General features: G+C 38.3%; 1 protein-coding gene across 2 annotated transcripts in view; it reads left to right on the top strand.

Moving 5' to 3' along the window:
• The window catches only part of SMURF2 (SMAD specific E3 ubiquitin protein ligase 2), a 66,823-nt gene that overhangs the window by 29,867 nt on the left and 15,520 nt on the right, over positions 1 to 21,436 (top strand). The window contains exons 3-10 of one of the 2 annotated variants that reach the window (XM_049811637.1): positions 914 to 1,022; positions 9,437 to 9,570; positions 10,758 to 10,823; positions 14,657 to 14,741; positions 16,052 to 16,135; positions 17,501 to 17,703; positions 17,877 to 17,961; positions 20,711 to 20,869. In XM_049811637.1, the coding sequence (XP_049667594.1) occupies positions 914 to 1,022; positions 9,437 to 9,570; positions 10,758 to 10,823; positions 14,657 to 14,741; positions 16,052 to 16,135; positions 17,501 to 17,703; positions 17,877 to 17,961; positions 20,711 to 20,869 (925 nt within the window). Of the gene's footprint in view, positions 1 to 913; positions 1,023 to 9,436; positions 9,571 to 10,757; positions 10,824 to 13,168; positions 13,284 to 14,656; positions 14,742 to 16,051; positions 16,136 to 17,500; positions 17,704 to 17,876; positions 17,962 to 20,710; positions 20,870 to 21,436 lie in introns of those variants that run through there. The other variant, XM_049811638.1, reaches the window with a different exon arrangement.

The following is a 21,436-nucleotide window of genomic DNA, read 5'->3' as shown; positions in this document are numbered from 1 at the left end:
TTCCTCCCCTTCCTCGCGCGCTTTGCCTTTATCCCCACATGCTTGTCTGACACTTGTCTTGAGCCGCTCTGCTGCTTGACTCGTGAGTCACCCGAGCAAGTGGAACTGGTACAAAACTTGAGCTACAGAAAATGTGAATAATGTTTCACCACCTTAGTTCCTTCAGCTGACTCACTGGGGACTCAGATGAGGGGAGGAATTAGTATGAGGGGAAAAAGGGATAGGACTGCATGACTAGGGGCATTAGTGGCGGGACCATCCCTTTTGGTGTCAGTTAATAGGTTGGTTAGAATAGCAGTTGCAGTAGAGCTAATTGTAGGCTGCTCTGGTCCTGCTTCTTTCCCGTCCGCAGCTGTGTAGCCCAGCATGGTCTTTGTAATGATTTTTATTGATCAGCTGAGCCTACGTTGAGTGTTTTTGAGGTACTAAGCTAGCCAGAAAGTGAAGTAGAAAGCTAGCAGAAGACAAAGTGAAGTTGAAAAGCGAGAATAATCTGCTATAGGTGGTTTCCTGTAGTACCAATAACAACCAAAATCATTATTATAATGAATCTTAAAAATAGGAAGAATGTTAATCTGTTTTCTCTGCCTTTTGCTGAATTCTTTGTATACCAAGAATTTACTCAGTATTAAGAAGTTTTCAGAATTAGGAAGATTAAGGTGTTCAGATTTTTTTCTCCCCAACATGTTTGACTTGCGTAACTTTTTATTGATCTGTATCAGTGAAATAAATTGTTATTTCTGTGCTTTGTATGTCACGTTATTCCCATTTGTTAAATATGGCTCTCATTTAGGATTAAAAGGCAACTTCAAATAAAATATTTAAAGTAAAAAAAAAAAAAAAAAAAGGCAATGATATGGGACTTTAAAGCATCCTGATCCATTTGCTAGCTTTCTTCTTTTCTTCCTCTTAGGACTTCCTGATCCATTTGCTAAGGTTGTGGTTGACGGATCGGGCCAATGCCATTCTACAGATACTGTGAAGAATACACTTGATCCAAAATGGAATCAGCATTATGACCTGTAGGTGGTAACAGTGATAACCAAAGGTTTGAAGTGAAATCCTCTAAAGTACACAGACATTGTCAGATGTTCATAATATTGTCCTGTTTACAGCTTGGAAAATATCCCAGAGTTTATTAGTTTGAGTGAAAAATACATGTGTCAAAATACCACTTTCTCATTTCCCTCAAAATCTAAACACTACACTTGGTTTTCTAGTGATGATGTCTGCAACATGCTTTATATGTACTATAGCATTATTTTATTGTAATATTTTCATGTTAACACTTCTGTAAAATGTAGCAAAAACTTGACCATATTTCCCTCAAACCGCTCTTCTTTTCACACTGTTTTTGTCTGTTGCAGTGCTACTGTGTCCTTTCTCCTGTAAGCGTCTTGTTCAGTTTTCTTTCCTTTATGTCATTTTCTGTCCCAAATGTTCTTCTCACTATAAATTGTTCTGTTGTTATCATCACTTGAGCATCTTACAGTGCTTTTGAGCAATATATTCACTATGGCATGTATATGTAATGTTTCTCCTGTCTTTCTAAAGCATAGAATGTTCTGTATAACATAAGTCATTAAAGCTTTTATTTTTTATGTAGGTTTCTTTGTGCATGCTTTATTTTCCCTGTCTTTTATCCTTCTATTCTTTATCTTTTTCCTTGGGATGGAAGATGAGGAAGAGAAGTGAACAGTTTTGCCTCATTGTATTCTTCTTTCTTTCTAAGGCATTGTTCCGATCTCTAACTTTTTTTCCCTGTGGCTCCATTTCCTATCTATATTATTACAAATTGCTTGAGCATATTTATGTTGGCTTTGGACATCACCAAACATAGAGCAAATCAAGTGTTAGTAACAGAGAATTTCTTGTGTCCCCTTTTCCCAGTGAAGAAAAGCAGCTTGATAGGTCTCTCAGCAGAATGTGGAAGGCCTGGTTTAAAGTGATGTCTTCACCTACTCATTATTTGAATATCCAAGACTAAATATGTGAAGTCATTGTTCATTATGTTTTAGTGTGGTATACAAAACATTTTTATTACTGCTTAACAAAATATCATTGGCAGTTTAGTGAAATAATAGCACTTTCCCTGAGGAAAGCTATATCCTTATAGTTTTATTCCAACTCAGTCCAAGCTTAGATTCTGCATGTGAGACTAATTCATATTCATTAGAAAAATGGATATAAAACAAGTTTAAGTTCATGTAGAAGGAATGGCTCTTCTTCATATTTGAAGAATTCTAAGTTAATTTGATTTCTTAATTTTAATAAAACAGTCAAAATGTTGATTCATCTAGAATGCAGATTTCGGACCTCTTGCCCTTCTGTGTCCTCTTCAAGGTTCACCATCCATCTAGCTCGAACACTTTTTTTTTTTTCCCCCACCAGCAGTTAATACTCAGCACAGTGTCCTAATCAGATTGCACTGATACTGCAGCTTGCTGCCACCAAAAATGGAAAGCCCCCTTTCTCTCCTGCTTCAACCCCTTTCCCAATTTACTGCATGTATTCATGCTGCTTCTCTTGCCCTGGCTCCATCTGGCTTCTGGGTAAATGGATTCAATTCACTTAACCCACAGGCAGGTAGCTGGTAGGGGAAAAAAAATTGCATGTAATTCCTTGCTGATTGAGTTGCATTGGGTCAGTAATGGTGTGACTGCATTAGCGTGTTAGCTTGCATCAGGAGTGAGCTTTTGTAGGGAGTCTCTTGATCATCCCCGCTTGCTGTGTTGCGGTTTCCTTCGTGAAATGGTCTTAGCGTACATGAACCCCACTGCATTGGATGAAGCTGAACCACAAGGTGCATCCCCCGAGTACCACCGATGCTCTCCTGCTGCTGACAGGAACTGAAGTTGACAGACAAGAGCTAAAGTAAAATTCCTGAAATGTGAGCACAGACTTTTATTTAGTTAGGTGATTCCATTAATGAGCATTAATGCATTGCTTTACAGGGATAAAAGGAGAGTAAGGTGGAAAGTGCTGCCAGCATGACTGAGTGTAAAGCCTTCCTGTAATCTTTGTGCAGGTTAGGGAAGGGATACTTTTGAAGAAGGAATGGTAGTCCATCATTGGCAGTTGTCTGCTACTAAATTCTGTGTTGCAAATGTCAGCGGTTCCCTGCGTCTTCCCCGATATCTGCCAGTGTCCTTGTGTTTGAAGTGCTGTGGTGACAATGCAAGTAAGTAGTTGACAGGAGTGGTTCTTAAGGGATGCCAAGTGGTTCGTGGGCTAATGACTTGGAGACTTGGTTGCCTTCTGGAGAACAGAAGGAGCAGAGGACATGGGAAATGAGGGAGGATGTTAATATGGAACGAGAGTAGTGGAAAAAAATAGTAAAATCTTTAGAAGAAATTCCTTTCTGGTTCTAATTTTGAAGGAAGGGTGAAGAGAAAGTATTTTGACGTTGTTCTATGGAACAAGTCATGGTTGTATCTGGATACTGTACCTGTACTTGTCTTAGCTTTGAAGCAAGGCTGTGATTGCAGTCCACAACATATAAAAAGCAGAGAGAGAAATGGGGTTTCTGGCAGAATGTTTTGTGCAGGCAGATTTTGGGGCATCTCTTGTTGGATTGTCCCAAGGAATTTAGACCTGCATGAAATACTTTTTTTGTGTATGTGGGTTTTTTGGTTTTGGTTTGTTTTGTTGTTTGGTTTTTTTTCTTTTTTGGGAAGAAGATCCCTAAAAAACCTAGATTTTGTTTAGTTAGGATATTATTTTCAATACAATTACTTGTCCTGTAGGGAAAACTACTTTTTTTATTCTGGTAGTTGAATTCCCTGATGACAGAAGTATACACAGCATTCCTAATTCAAAGTAAAATTTCGCTTTATGTCAGGCCTTGTAAATTGAAAATAATCCTTTCCCTGTCAAAATTTTCTTCATAATCATTTAACCCCTTTTATTGTCTTGCCTGTTATTCCTTACTCTACAGAAATTTACTTCCATTTATAAACATCACTCACCTAGTCTTCATTTCCTATTTAAAATAGCAGCAAAAGATCAGATCTCTTTGATACGACAACTTACTGCTTGGCTTTTATCTTAAGGTAACTTTTTACTGTAATATACCTGGTGTCAGGTCTCAGCTTTTCTGCTGCACCAGATATTAAGATACTAACTTTTACTTTTTGAAAAAAAAACCAAACAAACAACAACAAAAAAAAAAACCCAGAAAAATAATAGGAATAGTAACTACCCTACTGCTAAGCACCTGATGGCAAACCTCATAGATTACAGAACTTAATCTGTCTACTCACCCTTTGAAAATAGTAGGGTTTTTAAACTTTCTAATGTTTACCCTAACAACACACCATTGCATGGGAACACTAGTCTCTGCCTTATGACGCTTCCACTGTTACAGGAAATGCTTTGCACACCAAGGATAACAGATGGAGTCTCAGTGGCAGCTTGCCTGCTCCTGCCACCACACAGTGTAGGAAATCAACCAGAGGAAGGTGCCATTATATAGAATTTTATAAAAGAAAAAAATCCTGCTTTTTTTTCCTAGCGTGAAGGTTTCTGTTGGTTTTTAAATAACTGTAATAGGCTTATGTGCAGTAAAACTGTCTCTTGGCTGTGTTAGGCTGATTGAAGTGTCCCCAGCCTGGAATTTGTATAGCAGGTTAACACTGCTGCTAATTAACAGTCTCGTGTATCATGTGATGGCATATGCAAATAGCACAGTAAGATGGATCTGTTGTGATATATTTATGCAATACTGTCTGAATTAAGTTGCTAATTCCAAGGGAATTTTGTGGCTTGCTAACCTGATTCAGCATAATAGATACTCTGTTGTATAAGATTTTTTTTTTTAAAAGACTTTTGCAGCGTTACAAAGAACAAAAAAGGTTTTGCTTTTGCCTTACATGGTTCTTAATTCAGATATTTGCGTGAAAGGAAGCAGTTGAATTAGTTAGTTGCTTAGATTCTTCAGCCTAGATGGGGGGGGGGGGGGGGGGGGGGGAAATCTGGGAGGCTTTCCAGAAAGAAATTGCCGAATAGTTGCTGTCTGGATGCAGTTTAATGTCAGTAAAATACCATGCTTGCCCTGGATGTGTTCCCCTTCCTTATTTTCAGTCTTGTTTGTGTTTTCCCTATTGTTCAGGCCTTTCCTCAAAGCTTTGAATAACCAGACTTAACACATTTACAGACTTTCTTGCATTCAAAGCATTTAAACACCACCTAAACCAGCAGTTCTGAAACTTAACAAATCCCCTTTTTCTCTTCCTTCCCCTTTCTTCCATTCTGTGATAGCATAGATCTCTCCTACAGCCTTCCCACTCTCACCTGTGCCTACTCCAGCCCTCCTCAGCAGCCTCTGCCCTTAACGCATAGCAAGTCCTATGGTCTATTTATTTCTAAAAGATATTGGTACCATGATCTCCACCAAAACCTAGTCGTGGTCCCATCTTCACTCCGTGCCCTTCAAATGTGCACCTCTAGGCATTAGCATGGACTTGTTGCTCTCCTTTGTTATACCTCTCAAATGTAACGTCACCCAACTTCTGCAACTCCTCCTCTTCCCAAAATCTCCTCATTGCAGGTTCTAGTGCTGTTTGGTGCCTTCACGTTCTCAAGCCCCTGCGCTGCCCTGGTAGAATCGCCTTTCTCCTCCAACCCTCCAACTCCACTTTGCCTAGTTATTGCTAATGATCCTGGATTTTTCTGGGGAACGAAGGCAACAGCTCTGCTTAGTGCTGGTTTAGACAATCCCATCCTAGACTAGACTCCTAGACAGCTCCTTGCAACAGCTTTGCCTTCTTGACATGGTTGTTTAGACCAGTTTGATGAAGCTGATGCCCTTTTGCATTTTAGAGTGAAAGCATTTCTGGGTCACCTTTGGCCCATATCAGCAGATCTGGCCATTCCAGCTCAAGCCCATCAGGCGTACAAGTCTTTGCTGAACTTCTTAGGTGGGTCTGTTAGGAACACCTGGAGTAGAAGCCCACCTTGCTTGCTGTTTGCTTGGTGCAGCTGCTTTTACAGTGTCTTGTAGGCTCAGCTCAACGTTGGGCTGGGTAGGAGAAAGGAGCAGGCAGTCAGTGCCACGTGTCTGTGCTGTGTTCCTGTCTAAGCCACGGCCTCTGGGTGCTTCTCTTCTGACCATCCCAGAGGTTCAAACACCCTGCAGTTGCTACCAGAGATGACAGCAATGTCAGTGAAGGAAGAGAGGAGAGGAAAAAATCAGGATGATATTTTTCATTATGTCTCTTCACACCCTGTTCTCCCCCAGTTTGAAAACAGTGGATATTTCAAAGCATAACACTACCATTATATTAGAAAAATTTCAGAAACGGGAAAGTGGAGAAACAAAGTAAGTAAATTTTCCAGGTCATAAAAAGAGTCTATGTGACAGCATGGATTAGAAATAGGGAATTCCTGGCTTCCAAGCCTGGGTTCATACCTCTTGATGTTGCATTTTTCTCTTTCTGGAGGGAGTACATCTGGCTTGTGATCAGGAAGAGGTGTGTTTTTTTCAGGATTTTTTTTTTTCCACTTTCTTCATTCTGCTTTTCTCTACCAAGCTGAACTCTTCAGGGAAAATGTATATAATTCCATGGGGATGAAAAGTCACTCGATACCAAACCTTCCTGAGTGGTATATTGGCTCAGAAGGAAATACCACCTTGGCAAAGATAATTTTATTTAGACAAAGTAACAATTGTCTCTGTGTTTTAAAATTTCATTAAAATATTTTGGAGGTTTCCAGTATGGCATATTCTTGATTTTTTGTTTAGCAGTGGAAGTGCTAAGAGTAGGCATTTTTCTTAAAATTTCCAAACACACAATAATTACGCAGAGCCCTAATTTCACAGATTCAGGAAATATGGGAGTTAACAAAATGTATATGGAAATTGAATTTCCAGGTTTCCACTTCGTTAATACTAATCCTGTTATCTCTGTTGAAGTACTGAAGCTGTGAAATAGATATTACTGATAGGGTAGAGTAAAAAAAAAAAAAAAACCAAAAAAACCACCAAAAAACAAACAACCAAAAAACAAAAACTCCAAGAGCTTTTAATTATGAGGAGGAAGAGAGAGGCATCCAACAAAATGGTGTTTTCGTCGTTTTTGTTTCTGGGTGTTTTTGGTGTGTTGTTTTGGGGTTTTTTAAATTTACTCATTTTATTTTTTTGAACATTCTTTTTTAATAACAAAATAAAATTCCTAGCTCAGGCTTTTATGTTGTAACTTTATTGCCAGATGATGTAAAACAAATGTAACTTATCCACCAAATGAATTGGAAATGTCAGCTTGTCCTACCGTCACTTTCTAAATGCAACCATGTATTTTCATGCCTCAAATTATGCAGAAATATAGATGAAACATCTTGCTGTAAAGACAACTAGCAGTTACTGAACTATTTCTTTTCTTCCTTTGGAAAAAAAAACAAAGGACATTTTTATTTGGAAAATGCAGCTTGTCTTGCTTACTTCCTTTAAATGTGTGAATCAGCCAGGTTTTCTCGTGCAAAAATCAGAGTAGGTTACAGTAGTAATATAGAAGTTCTCACCTGTTTGGTATGGATGGCTTACTGTCTGCATCTCAACCAGGAGAACCTCACCCTGAAATGTTACAGTAATTCTTGGAAAGTGTGTTGTATGTTCAGCTGTTCTACATATTATTCAAACTGTTCTGTTATGAAATTGTGTTTAACCATATACCTTTGACTCTTTTAAAGCAACAAGGAAAACTGGAAAATTCAAGACAGGTCATGATAAGTCTTTATTTTTAAGTGCACCTAACTTGTTTTCATAAGAATTTATTTTAAGTACATGAAACATTGTAGACTGCAAATGTGCACGTGAATACCCATCTTCATCTCTCGTTTCTTTATGCAAAATTGGCATTGTCAAGGTTGTAAGGCCAAAAACCTGACCTATATTATGCAATCAGTTTACTATTCAAAAAACTTTGGGGTTTTTTTGTGTGAAGTTCGTGTTTTGTTTGTTTGTTTTAAATGTGCACTGGTTATTTTAAGCCATGCTCATGGGTATGTGCCTACAATTAGGCTTTTCTGTCTTCTACTTCTTGGGTCAGTCCCTGTCTGCAGGTGGGAAAAAGAAGTTGTCAAAGTTCTGCTTTTTGGAAAAGGAAAAATGGGAGAAGTGTTAATTGAGAACTTACCTGGTCACAGCTACAATTTTAAGCCATGACAGTTAGTTCAATTGTTTGGTTTGCCAACCTTGACAGTATCATTTCTATCTTTATGAAAATATTAAGATGTATTAAAGCCGATGAAGTCTCAGTCAATGGGGGAGATGTATTGGTTGAGTTTGTTTGATCAGTTTTCCTTCAAAAACAAACAAAAAAGCAGTTGGAACTAAATTGCAGAAGGCCAGAATTTGTGGTCTGGGAAGGGAGAACTACCAGCAGTTCTTGGGATCTAAGCCATAGTTACAAATTCATTTTCTTCAACTTGAAATAACTGTAATAATTCAGTATTGGCAATAGCTGATTTGTCTTAGGCGTTTTGAAATTGTCCTCCTAAAGTTTTGAAAACAAAAACTAGCTCACAAAGTAATTACTTCTGAAGAACAAAGCTTCAAACAAAAAAGCAAAACCAGAATAGCCTACAGTGTCCATGTTTCCCCAAGTCAGTGAAATGCAGATCTAGGTTTTGCAAACCATTTCCACGGTAATGCTGCAAGGAGGCAGTCCACATGTGAGCAGGGGACAGGAGGGGAATGTGGCACATCTCAGCTAAAATACTGTATGATCCGTTTATAACGGGTCATATTCGTAACATGTAATTTATGTTATAAACAGGGACTTTCTGAAGCTTTCTTAGTAGTAAATCAGCTTCCCTAAGATCTGTTAACTGCAGATGAGTAACTAGGTTTTCCTTATATTTTCCCTGAGTGCTCAGAAGAGCTCTAAATGAGGGTGACTTGCATTGCCGGTGGTTGGAAGAGTAGCCTGAAAAGCAGCGGCAGATGAAGTGCTGCAAAAGGATGCTAAACTGATAGTTTCTGTTCTGGCGTTTGAACCGCTCTGCCTGCTAGCGCTGCTCACAAACACATGCTGCCACGAGCATTGCCATTCTTTTTGGTTAGGCTGAGCATAGGCATGAATCTAAGCATGTTTGTAGTTGCTCGAAGAGATGTGGTCACCGGGCCAGCCCGCAGCCTGGTCATGTTACTGTTTTAAACTGATTTTAGTAGACTTTGGATTTACGTGAATGCCTTTGTCCAGAATCAGGATTTTAGATTAGTTTGTATTCAAGTAAACTCCTTCATAAGACATGCTTTCATTAAAGTATAATGTGTACGTTTTATCTGAAGATGACTTACTCTCTCTTGCCAATACAGTATGTGTTAAATTTTTAATGTAATGGTTGATAATCTTTTTTTTCCCCAAGGTGATTTTTGGAGCATCTTCAAAGTATTCAGTAAGTGCCATTCACAGTACTGTTTTTCCACATTTTTCAGATATATTGGGAAGTCGGATTCAATAACAATCAGTGTGTGGAATCACAAGAAAATTCATAAAAAGCAGGGAGCCGGTTTTCTGGGTTGTGTGAGACTTCTTTCAAATGCAATCAACCGCCTTAAAGACACTGGTTGTAAGTAAGCTAAGGACTAGAGTTTCTTCTCGTTCAGACCAAACTTTCGTGCACAGACTTTTGAAGAGTGACACTTAATTGCGTTTTTGTTGTTTTTTTATAAAGCTTGTATATTCTAATTGTTTTGGTAGTTTGTAATGCTGTTTTGTGGCTGAGGATAGCACAAGTAGGTTAGAGAATGTAACTTACCTTTGGCTTTTCAACTCCTTTGGTCCGTTACCATAGACAGTGGTAACTTTAGTGCCGCAGTCTGGTTGTGGATTGTCAAGACTGAACTTACTGTGTTGGAATTCCAAAGGAAGACAGATTCTAATTACATTCAAGTTATCTTTTTATTACCTTTAAAAATGCAAGTCTTAAGGGCTAAACAAAAGGGTAAATCTATCCTTTGTAGTTTCAAAATGAATGGGCCTTCAAAATTAATTAGTAAATTTTGTCGTAAGATATTAAGTGCTTCAAGCACTTTGTATTTACTTTTTCAGAAGTTAATTAACATGTAAGATGCTGTTTTCCCATTATCCTAATGGGTGCCATTTACTTTTGAACAAAATTTGGCACACTGTGATGGAAAACTAGTGCTTGGCTCTACAGATAATTTAAAAAAAAATAAAAAATAAATTTGACATTTTCATAGAGAAGCGCTGTGATTTTGCCTTCAATAACAGGTTCCTTGGTGATAAAGGCATAACTAGGTTCTCATTTTAAAATATATATCACTAGATCAGTGCTTCAGTGCATTGTGCTTTGCTCAGTTTATGAAGTTCTACCTATTTAGTGCGGAACATGTGAACTGACGCTGCAGGTTAGCTCAGTGCTGTAGTAATGTGAGTGTTGATCTGGAAGCACGTTATGACAGTGGCTGGTCCTCACAAGGGAAGAGAGTTCAAAATACTTCTTACAATCACTTTGGACATCCAATCTAGGATAATGTTATTTCCTATTCATCAAAAGAGCTTTGTGAAGTAGGAAAAAATGTTAAAGCAAAAGCACTCTAGTCTTGTTTTCTGATTTAGAATTACAAAAAAAGAAGTCTTGGCTGAAGATTTTTAGTTTTGTTTCCCTTCCCCAATCTTTTGAAGTCGTAACTATCTTACACTAGGCTGAATTTGTTCTGATGGTACTTCAGTGTGGCTTTCAAAGGCAGCAAAATATTGTATGACTTAATGGTTTGTGTCCTTGTTTTGTAGATCAGAGATTGGATTTGTGCAAGCTTGGGCCAAATGACAATGATACTGTTAGAGGACAGATAGTAGGTAAGTAAGGGGTTTGTTGTTTTAGTTCTCTTGGAGCTTCGTAGTAGCTATAGAAATACCCTTCCTAGATGTCAGTTTTCTGTACTGATCCCCCCCCCCCCCCCAAATTCATTGTCTAGTGCCAGAGCCATTTGGACCTCAAGCTACAATTGTGTATGTAGAGAATTAAAAACAAAGAACAAAACAAAACTAGCCCCAAAACCCCAAAACAAAACCCTCCAAATATTATTTTAAGTGTTGGGACAGATAAGACCATAGATAATACAAAATTTATTTAGGAAGTTTTTAAGTTTTTAATTTCACTCCAAAGATTAGTGACAGTTAGAGCCTGAACTCCCTGTGAAAAACTGACTACAAATTTCTTGGCTGTTGAGAGTTCCAGCAAAGCTGTGCTTCCTGTAGGTTTTGCGAAAGGGTAAAACATCTTGCTGCAACAGGAGTGAATTGCTGTCTGGGATGACTTGTTCAATTCAATTTGTGTTTTCACGGGTTATTAACAAGTCTGTCACCAATCTCAGTAACTGTGCTTTGTCATTCTGCTAACTCATAAACCTTAAATAACTTAAGAATTAAAAAGAAGCTGGCAAATTGAAAAACAAGTATCCACAACCAACTTCATAAACACTCTCTTTTTGGTGCATTTTAAGTTGTTTCAGAAGGCAGCATTTCTAGTAGGTCACTTAAGAAGTCAAAAAAAAGTTGGCCACGATCAGGAGGTCTTTATTTTTATGGCAAGATGTTAATGAGAATATTTGGACGGGGGGAAAGAAAAGTGAATTTGCATGCTCAGTTTTATGTTCAATTCCTAGTTCAAATAATATCAAAGCAGCGTTCTTGTTTTTTCAGCCAGGGAAAAGTATTGAAATATCAGTCAGCAAATAAGGGCTTCAGTGCATTTGTTTGCTTTCCTCAAAGTGCTCTGTTGAATAATAGCTGTGACTTTACCTCTTTATGTTGCTTTAACCATCTGTCTAGCATCTGATCTGCGAGTGTTTGCACAGTATTAAGATAAGAGTGAGGTGGCACAGGAGAGTCAAATGATGGTCGAAATGTGGAATTCTAAGTGCATTGCTGACACTTCAGACCATTCTTGAATATTAAATTTTCCATGTGAGCTTGCACAGAGGAGTAGAGGTCGTTTTTCTAGGGTGTGTTATGCTGCCAGCTTGGTTTGGTTTTTGGTTTTGCTCCAGTATACTTGTTCCTTGATCATCCATGCTGTATGCATGCAATTTTGTTTGTGGGGTTTCTTTTAAGAGGAGACTTAAGCTCAGCTGATGGGAGAGCTTGTTCAGGGTCTGCTCAGAGCAGCAGAGATCTGCTCTGCCCACAGCAGTCCTTCAGGCGTGACACTAGTAGGGACTGTACCCTCACACCATGACATGCTCTCATGCTGCCCTCCAGAGTATGCAACATGCATCCTTGTCATCATGACTTGGAATGCTAGCATTAATTAAACAAGAAAAAAAAAAAAACAACACCCAAAGGTGAGACCAAGAAAGGTCTCAAGGCTATTGGGATGCCAGATGGGAAGCCTGGGACAAATACCATGCAGTGTGGACATGGCAAATACACTTCAGAGATAACTAGTTGTCAGAGATAACTAGTCAGCAGTGTGGGCATAAACTAGACTGACCACTTGGGCTTGACCTGGATGTGATCATGGAAAGTGGTATAGTCAAAGCAGCATTAGCTCTTTTGGCGTGCTGCTGGGGCTCTCTGTAATTAGCAGGAGCTGCTGGATCGTGCATTGAACCTAGAAAAAACACAGCTTGTCAGGTTACAGAGGAGACTGAGAACAAATCTGTATGTTCTGCTTTCTGCAGTTATCATCAGAAAGGTCATGTTTTCTCAGTCATGGCTGTGTTTTAATTTAATGCATCCTTGGTAAGATTCCAGAGACTTCTGTCTTTTTGTATTTAAATTGTCGTTATTAATCTCCTTACATTTTAATCTTTCTTCAGTAATGCAATTTTGTTGAATGGGTGAATGAGCCTAAGTACAACTAGATGATTCCGCTGCAGTAGTTACATGGTGGAGAAATCTTGATTTAAAGTAAGAAGACAGAATTTATAAATATACTCTCAGTCCTTTTAATGATAAACTGGCTTAAATTAAGAGGCTATGCAAGATTGGAAAACAATATTAAAATGTAATTGATACCTTCAGCAGGTGATAACCTTACAAATCAAGTACCCAGTGGGTATGCCTTTATAATTTGGGACAGGGAGCAAGGGGATCTTTATCTTAAATACCGGCGGTTGTCTTCAAAGGGGGGGGAAGAAAAGGGGACGCTTGTGAGTAGTGGATGCAAAGGGCACCTGAACTGTGTCTTAATCTTGCAGCTCTCTTCTGTGCCACCATTTTATTTCTGATGTGGCGGTGCAGTAAAAATGAGTCCTTACTCATTACAAAATGAAGCCGTGCACAAATTTTGGTCCTCACGTAGGCAAAGAGGAGGTAATTGCCTTTGTTTAGTTTCATTTTTGTCTGTGTGTATTGCTTGCCAAACCTTGCCTACATGCAACAATGTGAACTTGTAATGTGTGGATTTGTTGCAGAATAAATATATTATCTAAGATTTGTTTTGGTTTAAACTAAATTTAAGGTGTCTTTTGCTCTAAGAAGTTGTTTTGTAACATCAGTGTTCATGGAAGACTAGGAGTCAGTATTGATTAGGAATAAAGCAAGCAGATACTGCAGGGCTCCCTGAGTTAGTCTGTTGAAGGCCCCAGTTCTTAAGTTTCAAAATATGTTGTTGTTGTTGTTGAAGATTTGGATTCTCTGGCAAAAACTGCCAGTACTACTACATCTTTTTTTAACTCTGTGATCTTGACATAAGTTTGGTTGTGTCTAGGTTAAGGTCTGTAAGTTTACTTCACTGCATACATAAATAGGACTTGAAGACTGTTGTCCAGAGGTACAGTAGTGCCACCTCAAGAAATATGTGCCACAGCACGTATTTAGCTTTTTAAGCAATCATTTTATTGTTAAACACAAAACAAAACATCAAAAAAAACCCCCAACCCCACAGGAACACAAGTGTCATAAATTATCAGGTTGGACATTTGCAAATTATGATACCGGGAACAAAAGCTGCCTAAAAAATCTTTGGTTTCATAATTGTAGTACAAAAGCTTCAGGCGTAAATATCCATTACAATGAAACATGTAAAAAAATAAAAAAGTAACCCAGTTTTGCTGAGGGCGCTAGGGTCTTCTCAGGGTGCTGAGTGCTGCTTTGTGTGAGAGCTGCATTTGACTTCTTACCACTGGTGTTTGAAAGTAGCCAACAAACCAAACGCGTAGTGCTTCTAGCAGTTAAATTTTGCCTAGTTTTGTGTGTGTGCGCGTGTGTATATGTGTGTGAATCCCAAGTGCACACAAAATACATAAGAAGGAGCAAAATCATACAGGAATTTCTTTCTTTAGCTCTTTCTATTAGCAGTTCTCCAGTTAGCCGTGCAAGTGTGGCACTAGCACTGTCCTGTTTGCTGTCCCAGCCGTGCGTGAGGTTAGTCACCCTGCTGCCGCCAGACGAGTGTCACAGTCCGTCCATCTCGTACTGAGAAAAGTTAATGACAGCTTCAGTTAACTTCTTTTTCTGCCTTAACTTGCATTCATATTCTTTAAGCTAACTTCTTTGAAGTAAGATGTAGAGAATTACATGTGTGAAAATATATACTGTTTCTGTGTAACTCTGATTTGTGGGAAGGAAAAAATACCCAGAACATGGTTCAGCTTAGTACTCCAAGTTGTACCATTTCTCTTTCAAATATAACTAATTTGGATGCAGATGTCATATCTTTAATAATGCTTTTATTATCTTAATAGTAAGTCTTCAGTCCAGAGACCGAATAGGCACAGGAGGACAAGTTGTGGATTGCAGTCGGTTATTTGATAATGATTTACCAGATGGGTAAGCCAGCATCACTGTGACGTAAATACAAATACAGCTCGTACCACAGACTTTTGCAGTAATGGAAGTCAGTGTTCAAATAGGTTAATTTATTTTTATTCTCGCACTTAGAGTTCCACAGTTTTGAATTTAGGAGCAGGAGATAAGTCAGCTAGGATACACAGAACAGTTAAGAGTTTGACCCTTGTCTTGTCTCTTCTTGGAAAACGGGAGGTGGCATATATGAGTAAATGCATTCAAAAATATACTTGTCTAAGGAAACATATGTCTTTCAAATTACAGAACTGATAAACTAATATAATGTTAACTCACAGCCAGCAAACTGACTTCATCCATACAGTAGTTTTGTAGCAAGGTAGTGAACACACAGGCCTGGCTGCCTTCTACAGCGCTGTGCAGAGGTATACACTACTAAAAAATGGATCACTTTTTCTTCCATGTAAATCATAGTGAAGAAAACATGATTGGAAAAGGTAATGGAGCCTGAGTTCTTGCTGTATTTACCTGCCAAAGGCTGGGTTTAGGATTTTGATTTGTCCCTGTGAGAGTTAATGACATCATTAACACCTAAACCAGTTTTGCGAATACAGAAAAATGCTCTGTTTTAGGTTCTGGTGCTGTCATCAACTTTTTCAGAGCAAACACAGACCTTCTGAATGTGATTCTTGGCAGGTAAAGACAGGAGAAACTGATTTTTCAGATGATGAATTTTGAAATGTAAATTATCATCTAAGTCCTAAACAGCATTCTTTTGTTAATTTGTAGTCTGGAGAAGTCAAAAAACTTTTCTGAAAAATGCTTTTAAATTTTCACTTCAAAATGTTCCTTGTATAAATACTGCTTACTTAATTGTGTAACTGCAAAGCTAGCTGTATAGCCTTGTGTATTTTGGAGTGCAAAAGTAATAATAATTAAAAAGTCATGTTATTCGAAGGTGACTTTTTAATGAAAGCAAGTAGTACATGAAGATACTATGAAAGCACTTATTAGAATCAGTGGTCAAAAGAAGTTAAATGCATTATTAAACATTTCAAGAAATTTCTTTATATGGCTGTTTGGATTTAACTAGACTTCAAATAGTTATCGAACATGAAGGTGTGATACTGTTAATGATATGCCTGGTTCCAAGGGAAGAATATGTAAAATCAATTCTGAGTTGAACTTTCAGTTGTTTCCTGTTACCTTGTTCAGCTAACATGATTCATAATAGTTTAAGTCTTCCTGAGTTGGAATTTATGTTGGAAACATTTTGTGCCCTGGTTTCCTGGAAATACCACTCATGGCCTTATCTCTCAATGTCTGAATTCTAGGTGGGAGGAGCGGAGGACTGCTTCTGGAAGGATCCAGTATTTAAATCATATTACACGAACAACTCAGTGGGAGCGACCAACACGGTATGAAATTATTTAGGAGACTGCATATGATGAGGTTTGCTTGCTGACCAGGAGCACTGAGCACAAGCGATTCTAAATGGCCCTAGTGGGTATTTGGCATTCCTCCTAGTCACTCCAGAAACGCTGTATGCTTTTCTTCTCTAACATCCTACTTCTTCAGTCTGCCTAATATTTAACCCGGAAGAATCACTTTGTTTTCTTGTAGAGCTGCTGTGGTAGAACTCTATAAATACAGACATTACAATGTGCAGACACCATAAGGGATGAAGGAAAGAGAACCTGAATAGCTGACAGACATTGTTTATGTACATGCTATGACTATGGAATCCAGAACTTTTAAAGCTGATTGTTACAGAGCATGTTTTGAAATCATGACAATCACCTTTTCTAATAACCATAGATGTGTGTTGCGAAGCTGTTCCTCAAACCAGTTTTGCTGTTACCAGAATTGTAGACAGTGTCATTGCATATTTTTCAGACTTTTCTGCAGACCGTTTGTGCCTGCGGACTGTCTCTTCCATCCTCAATAAATATTATTCCAGTCTCTGTATGGATATATTTGAATTAAAATAATCTGTACTGTTAACGCTGCCAGCTCTGATATATATTTGCAGTTTTCAAGTGAATGAAGGTACTGAACAGCTTTTTAATTTACCTATCTGTATTTTTCCTGGTCTGTTAAAACACCTATTCTAAGCTTTAGACGCATTTACAGTAGAAAAACAGATGCAAAATATACAGTTTGTTTCGTGATTTCCTGTGTCCTTATCAAGCCCGCTTTAACCCATTTTAAATCCTTTTGAAAGCAGCATTGAGATATGAAACCGCGTAATTCAATGTTTCCTCTTGCAGTCAAGCTCTCAAGAGCAACTGTTTTTTATCTTGCTTAGCCCTTTTTCACCATCCTCGCTTAATAACCTTCCTTAAAAATTAGAAGGAATAACAAGGCCTGATCACTTCCTCAGCCCTATGAAGGCAAGGCGAGAAAGTTTGGGTAGTATGCTGCTCATTTAAAAAATAGTAATAATAAAAAAAATAATTATTTTACTCTCCGCACTCTGGCTTTTTTAAGGCGGGAACTGCTCATGTGATCATTTGATATGATCTTGATCCGGCAGCATCATATACGAAGTGTCAGGTCAGACCCTAATATAAGTGAGGAGGTTTACTAATTACTCTGGGATGAACCAGTGGGAGCAAATAGAAGCTTTCTGCCTGTCATCGAGTTATCCTGCTCGACAAATCAACTGCTCAGTTCTGCCGTCCACAAAGATTTCCTGAGAGCCCTCAGATGAAGCTTCCATAAAGTGTGTTGTGCAGTCCCGTGTCCAGTCAGCAATGCGATTCTCACCTTTTTCCCCACAGGCCAGCATCTGAATACTCCAGTCCAGGCAGACCGCTGAGCTGTTTTGTGGACGAGAACACTCCAATTACAGGAACGAACGGTGCGACCTGTGGGCAGTCGTCAGATCCCCGCCTGGCGGAGAGGAGAGTCAGGTCACAGAGGCACAGAAATTACATGAGCAGGACACACTTGCACACTCCTCCTGATTTACCTGAAGGATATGGTATGAAAAGTAAAATTTTTTAATTGTAGGTCTCCCAAGAGACTGGGAAAATGGGTTGTGTCTTCTCCTCATATGTAAGATCCTTTTGGTTCCTTAGTTTGGGGAAATCAGTCTGTGAATTTTTGTATTGCATTTTTTGTTCTTATAGGTATTAATTTATTTTGATTTCACAGAGCAAAGGACGACTCAGCAAGGTCAGGTCTATTTTCTGCATACTCAGACTGGTGTAAGCACATGGCATGATCCAAGAGTACCTAGGTAAGAAATGATGGAAGTATCCTTAAAGTGTCAGATCAAAATAGTTTAAGCAGTACTCTCCTCAGAGTTTTCTCTAGTATTATATTTCTGACTCTTGGCCCCCAATATATAATTTTAACAAGTCATTCATCAAAGTAAATTAGCCTTTCTTCCTCAGTTCTTCAAGTTGTTATTTTAATGCAAGGATGGAAAATCAAGAAATAAATTACAGTGCTGTTTTCAAAACAGGTATAGTTAACTGATTATAGATCTTGCATGTGAATTATAGCCAAGTCCAGGTTTTAATACTCTGCAAAATAATGAAACAAAAAGTAGGATCTGAGCACTTGCAAAAATTTCAGTTTATTGAGATACTTCAGTAAAAACTGGGTTGGTTTTGGTTTTTAATTCAGGCTTTCGAATTTAACAAGACCTGAGAAATTGGCAGCGTATATTTATGAAGAACAGACTTGGTGACAAATAGGCTAGACAAATGTGATCATTTTTGGTGGAGGAGCAGACGAAGGGGAGAACCTGGAAAATCTAGTGGATGACCTTTGTATGTTTAGACACACTGTTTGCAGTGAAATACAGTCTCATAATTGAATTAGCTTAAATTTACTTGTCTGTGAGAATTAATTGTCTTATGGTCAGACTACCGAACGTAATTTACTCAAGGAATGGGAAACTTGGTACATTTTGAAGAAACTAATTGGAGGCACCGGGTCATAAAAAGCCTAGGAGCTGAAATGGCGAGTTATGCTTGAAGTGCCAGGATGCTGGGGGTTTTTAAAAAAAGGAAGAAAAAAGGAGGTTTTTTTACATTTGAGTATGGTAGCAAGCATCTAAAAATGCACAAACTCTTTTACAGCAGGTTTCCTGTTACAGAGCAGAAATGAATTTTATTTTTTTTTTTAATGCTCTAACATGGATATTCCTAGACCAATCATACATGCTTTCAAGCATCTCATTAGCAACATTTAAATGGGAAAAAATCTGGGGGAGAGGGGCAAACGGGTAGAGAAGCTGAGAGAGACTGACCTGTGACGAAAATACTCAAACCGCTATTTCTGTTGCAGCTATCTCAACACGTAAGAGAAAATAAATCCGAAGTGTCCTTTTAGTTTAGTGTCCTTATTTACACAATACACCTGTGTACACGATTATACACGTGATTATTTCTGATGTGTTTGAAAGGAAGGAACGATAACAGAAAGTAGTTAGTGTCTGACTGTTCTTTAAAAAAAACCCAAGAAATCCTGTTGAAAATTATTACCTCCTAAAGTCTGTGGATGGTGTTGTAAAATAGTGTGTGTGATTTGAAATTAGCAGCCAGTGTTGGCATTTATGAGAACTGTAGCAACTTTGTCAGTTGCTGCTGGTGTTCATTCCCATGGAAATGGATATCCCAGGAAGGATAAAGCACCTCATGGCTGTAACTTCATTGTATTTTCGAATGATTCTTTTGTTTTTATTACTGCTTTTGTGTTACAAGAATATGCTTTGCTTTGATGTGTTATCTGCAGACTTGAGGGTGCAATACAGCTGGTAGTTGTGCTTTAGGAAGTCTGTGACTTGCGTATTATAAAAGACTAGAAACTAGACTTCTCTAAAAAAAATTATATTGAGATCTTATTTAGTTTGCAATGTAATACTTCTGTATGAAATACAAGTTAGAACTGCTCTTAGGTGTGGCACCAGAAACTGCGTGAGTGTCTCTGAGAACAAAATTTGGCTGTTTGCATGATGATAGAGTTTATGTCATTTCTAAGGAACATTGTATTTTTATGCTAATATACCACAGTCATTTAGTAAATAAAGATAAGCCTTACAGTTCAGCAGCAGTGTGTATATGGGTCATATCAGCAGAAGTTCAATCCCAGAGCCTTCTATTTCCATTAGTGGCTTCTCAGCCTTTTGAGTCCCTGCAGACGGCATCTTTTTAGCCATTCTGTCCCTCGGCTCTTTCCTCACCTCAACTCACATGATACTGGGAGATCTGAAGACTTACACCTTTAAAAAGAGCTGCACTTCACAGTGTGAGGTATCTGAGGTGTGAATTACATACATGAAAAATCAGCAAGCGTACATTTTTGACGACTAGTATTTGTTTTCAGTGAACCTCTGGAATGAATCCGCATCTTCCTCATTTCAGCAGAATTTTCTTGAGACCCATTAAGCTATCTCTGCGTTGGTCAGGGCAGAGCTGAGTCATTGTTCATATAGTATTTTATTTGAAATATTTTGTTAAAAGAGTTTGCTTCCCACTAGCACTTGGGGTTTTGGGGCAAAACCACCTGTGCTATACACACATATCCCATGTGTAATTCTTCATGGAAAGTATAACTCTTCAGAAATATAGTTTTGTTTTGTAGGAGTTTTTAAAGTGTGATTCAGAGTTCCTTACATGACTAATGTTGTTTTAAAAATGCTTTCTGTTAGAACTGCTGTAGAACTGCAATTCCATTTTGGCAAATATGGCAATGGTCTTTATTTTTGTTTTAAGCCTGTATTAATGTAACATTTGAAGTTAGTTTGTAAAAATGAAGGTTATTTGATAAGAAACTTTTTCCCCGCAGCATGTGTTCTGGGGTGTGTGTTTTTTCTTTGGTGGGCTTGCACCTTGGGAGTAGAGATTCCAGCTGAACAGATCAAGTTTCTGAAACAATACATTTTCTCAGACTTCATGGAATTGTTCTGTTACATTTACGCTTGTTTGGCTTAGAGGCCAAATGCTGAGGTATTTTTCATTTTATATTTGTTTTCACAGGGATCTTAGCAACATCAATTGTGAAGAGCTTGGTCCACTGCCTCCTGGATGGGAGATCCGAAATACAGCAACAGGCAGAGTTTATTTTGTTGACCATAACAACAGGACAACGCAGTTTACAGATCCACGGCTATCTGCTAACTTGCATTTAGTCTTAAAGTAAGTCTAGAGTCTCCGGCACATGTTGAGTGTAATAGAGGAAAGAAAGTGACTCTTGAAGGGTGCTAGATTTTATATCAAGATGTGTTCTGCCATTCAGTAGTTTTTAAAGTATAGTAGTGGTGTTCTTTAACACACTACTGAGTTACTCTGTTACATAGCAAAGAAGACAGGTTTGATTGTTCTGGGGGAAAAAAAAAATCTCTAGCAGTATTTAGGCAGGAATGTGGCAATTGTGATGCCAAGAGTTGGGGGCAGCAGTTGGGGCAGCAAGTGCTATCCGGTGGAAAAGATTGGCCCGTAGAATTTTTTCTAACAGCAAGAGAGACACTTTCTTTCCTTTTATTTATACTTCGTACTACTTTCAATTATGGAGAATTTGTTTTCAACCATGAGGTTGCATTCAATAGCCAGCGGTATGAAATACTGATGAGTTAGGTGAGGGTGCATAAGTGTTCAACTGTTCTCCTGGAATAAAGGAGAAATAATTCAGCACCTACCTTCAGTTTTAGAGTAAGACTAGTTGAGATGTTCTCAAAATGAGACACCAGTAATTTAACTCAGATT

This window comes from Accipiter gentilis, chromosome 10 (assembly GCF_929443795.1).
Source record: "Accipiter gentilis chromosome 10, bAccGen1.1, whole genome shotgun sequence".
NCBI classification, from domain to species: Eukaryota; Metazoa; Chordata; class Aves; order Accipitriformes; family Accipitridae; genus Astur; species Astur gentilis.
Note: the sequence above shows the minus strand (reverse complement) of the source record. Positions and strands in the feature narration are given on the sequence as shown.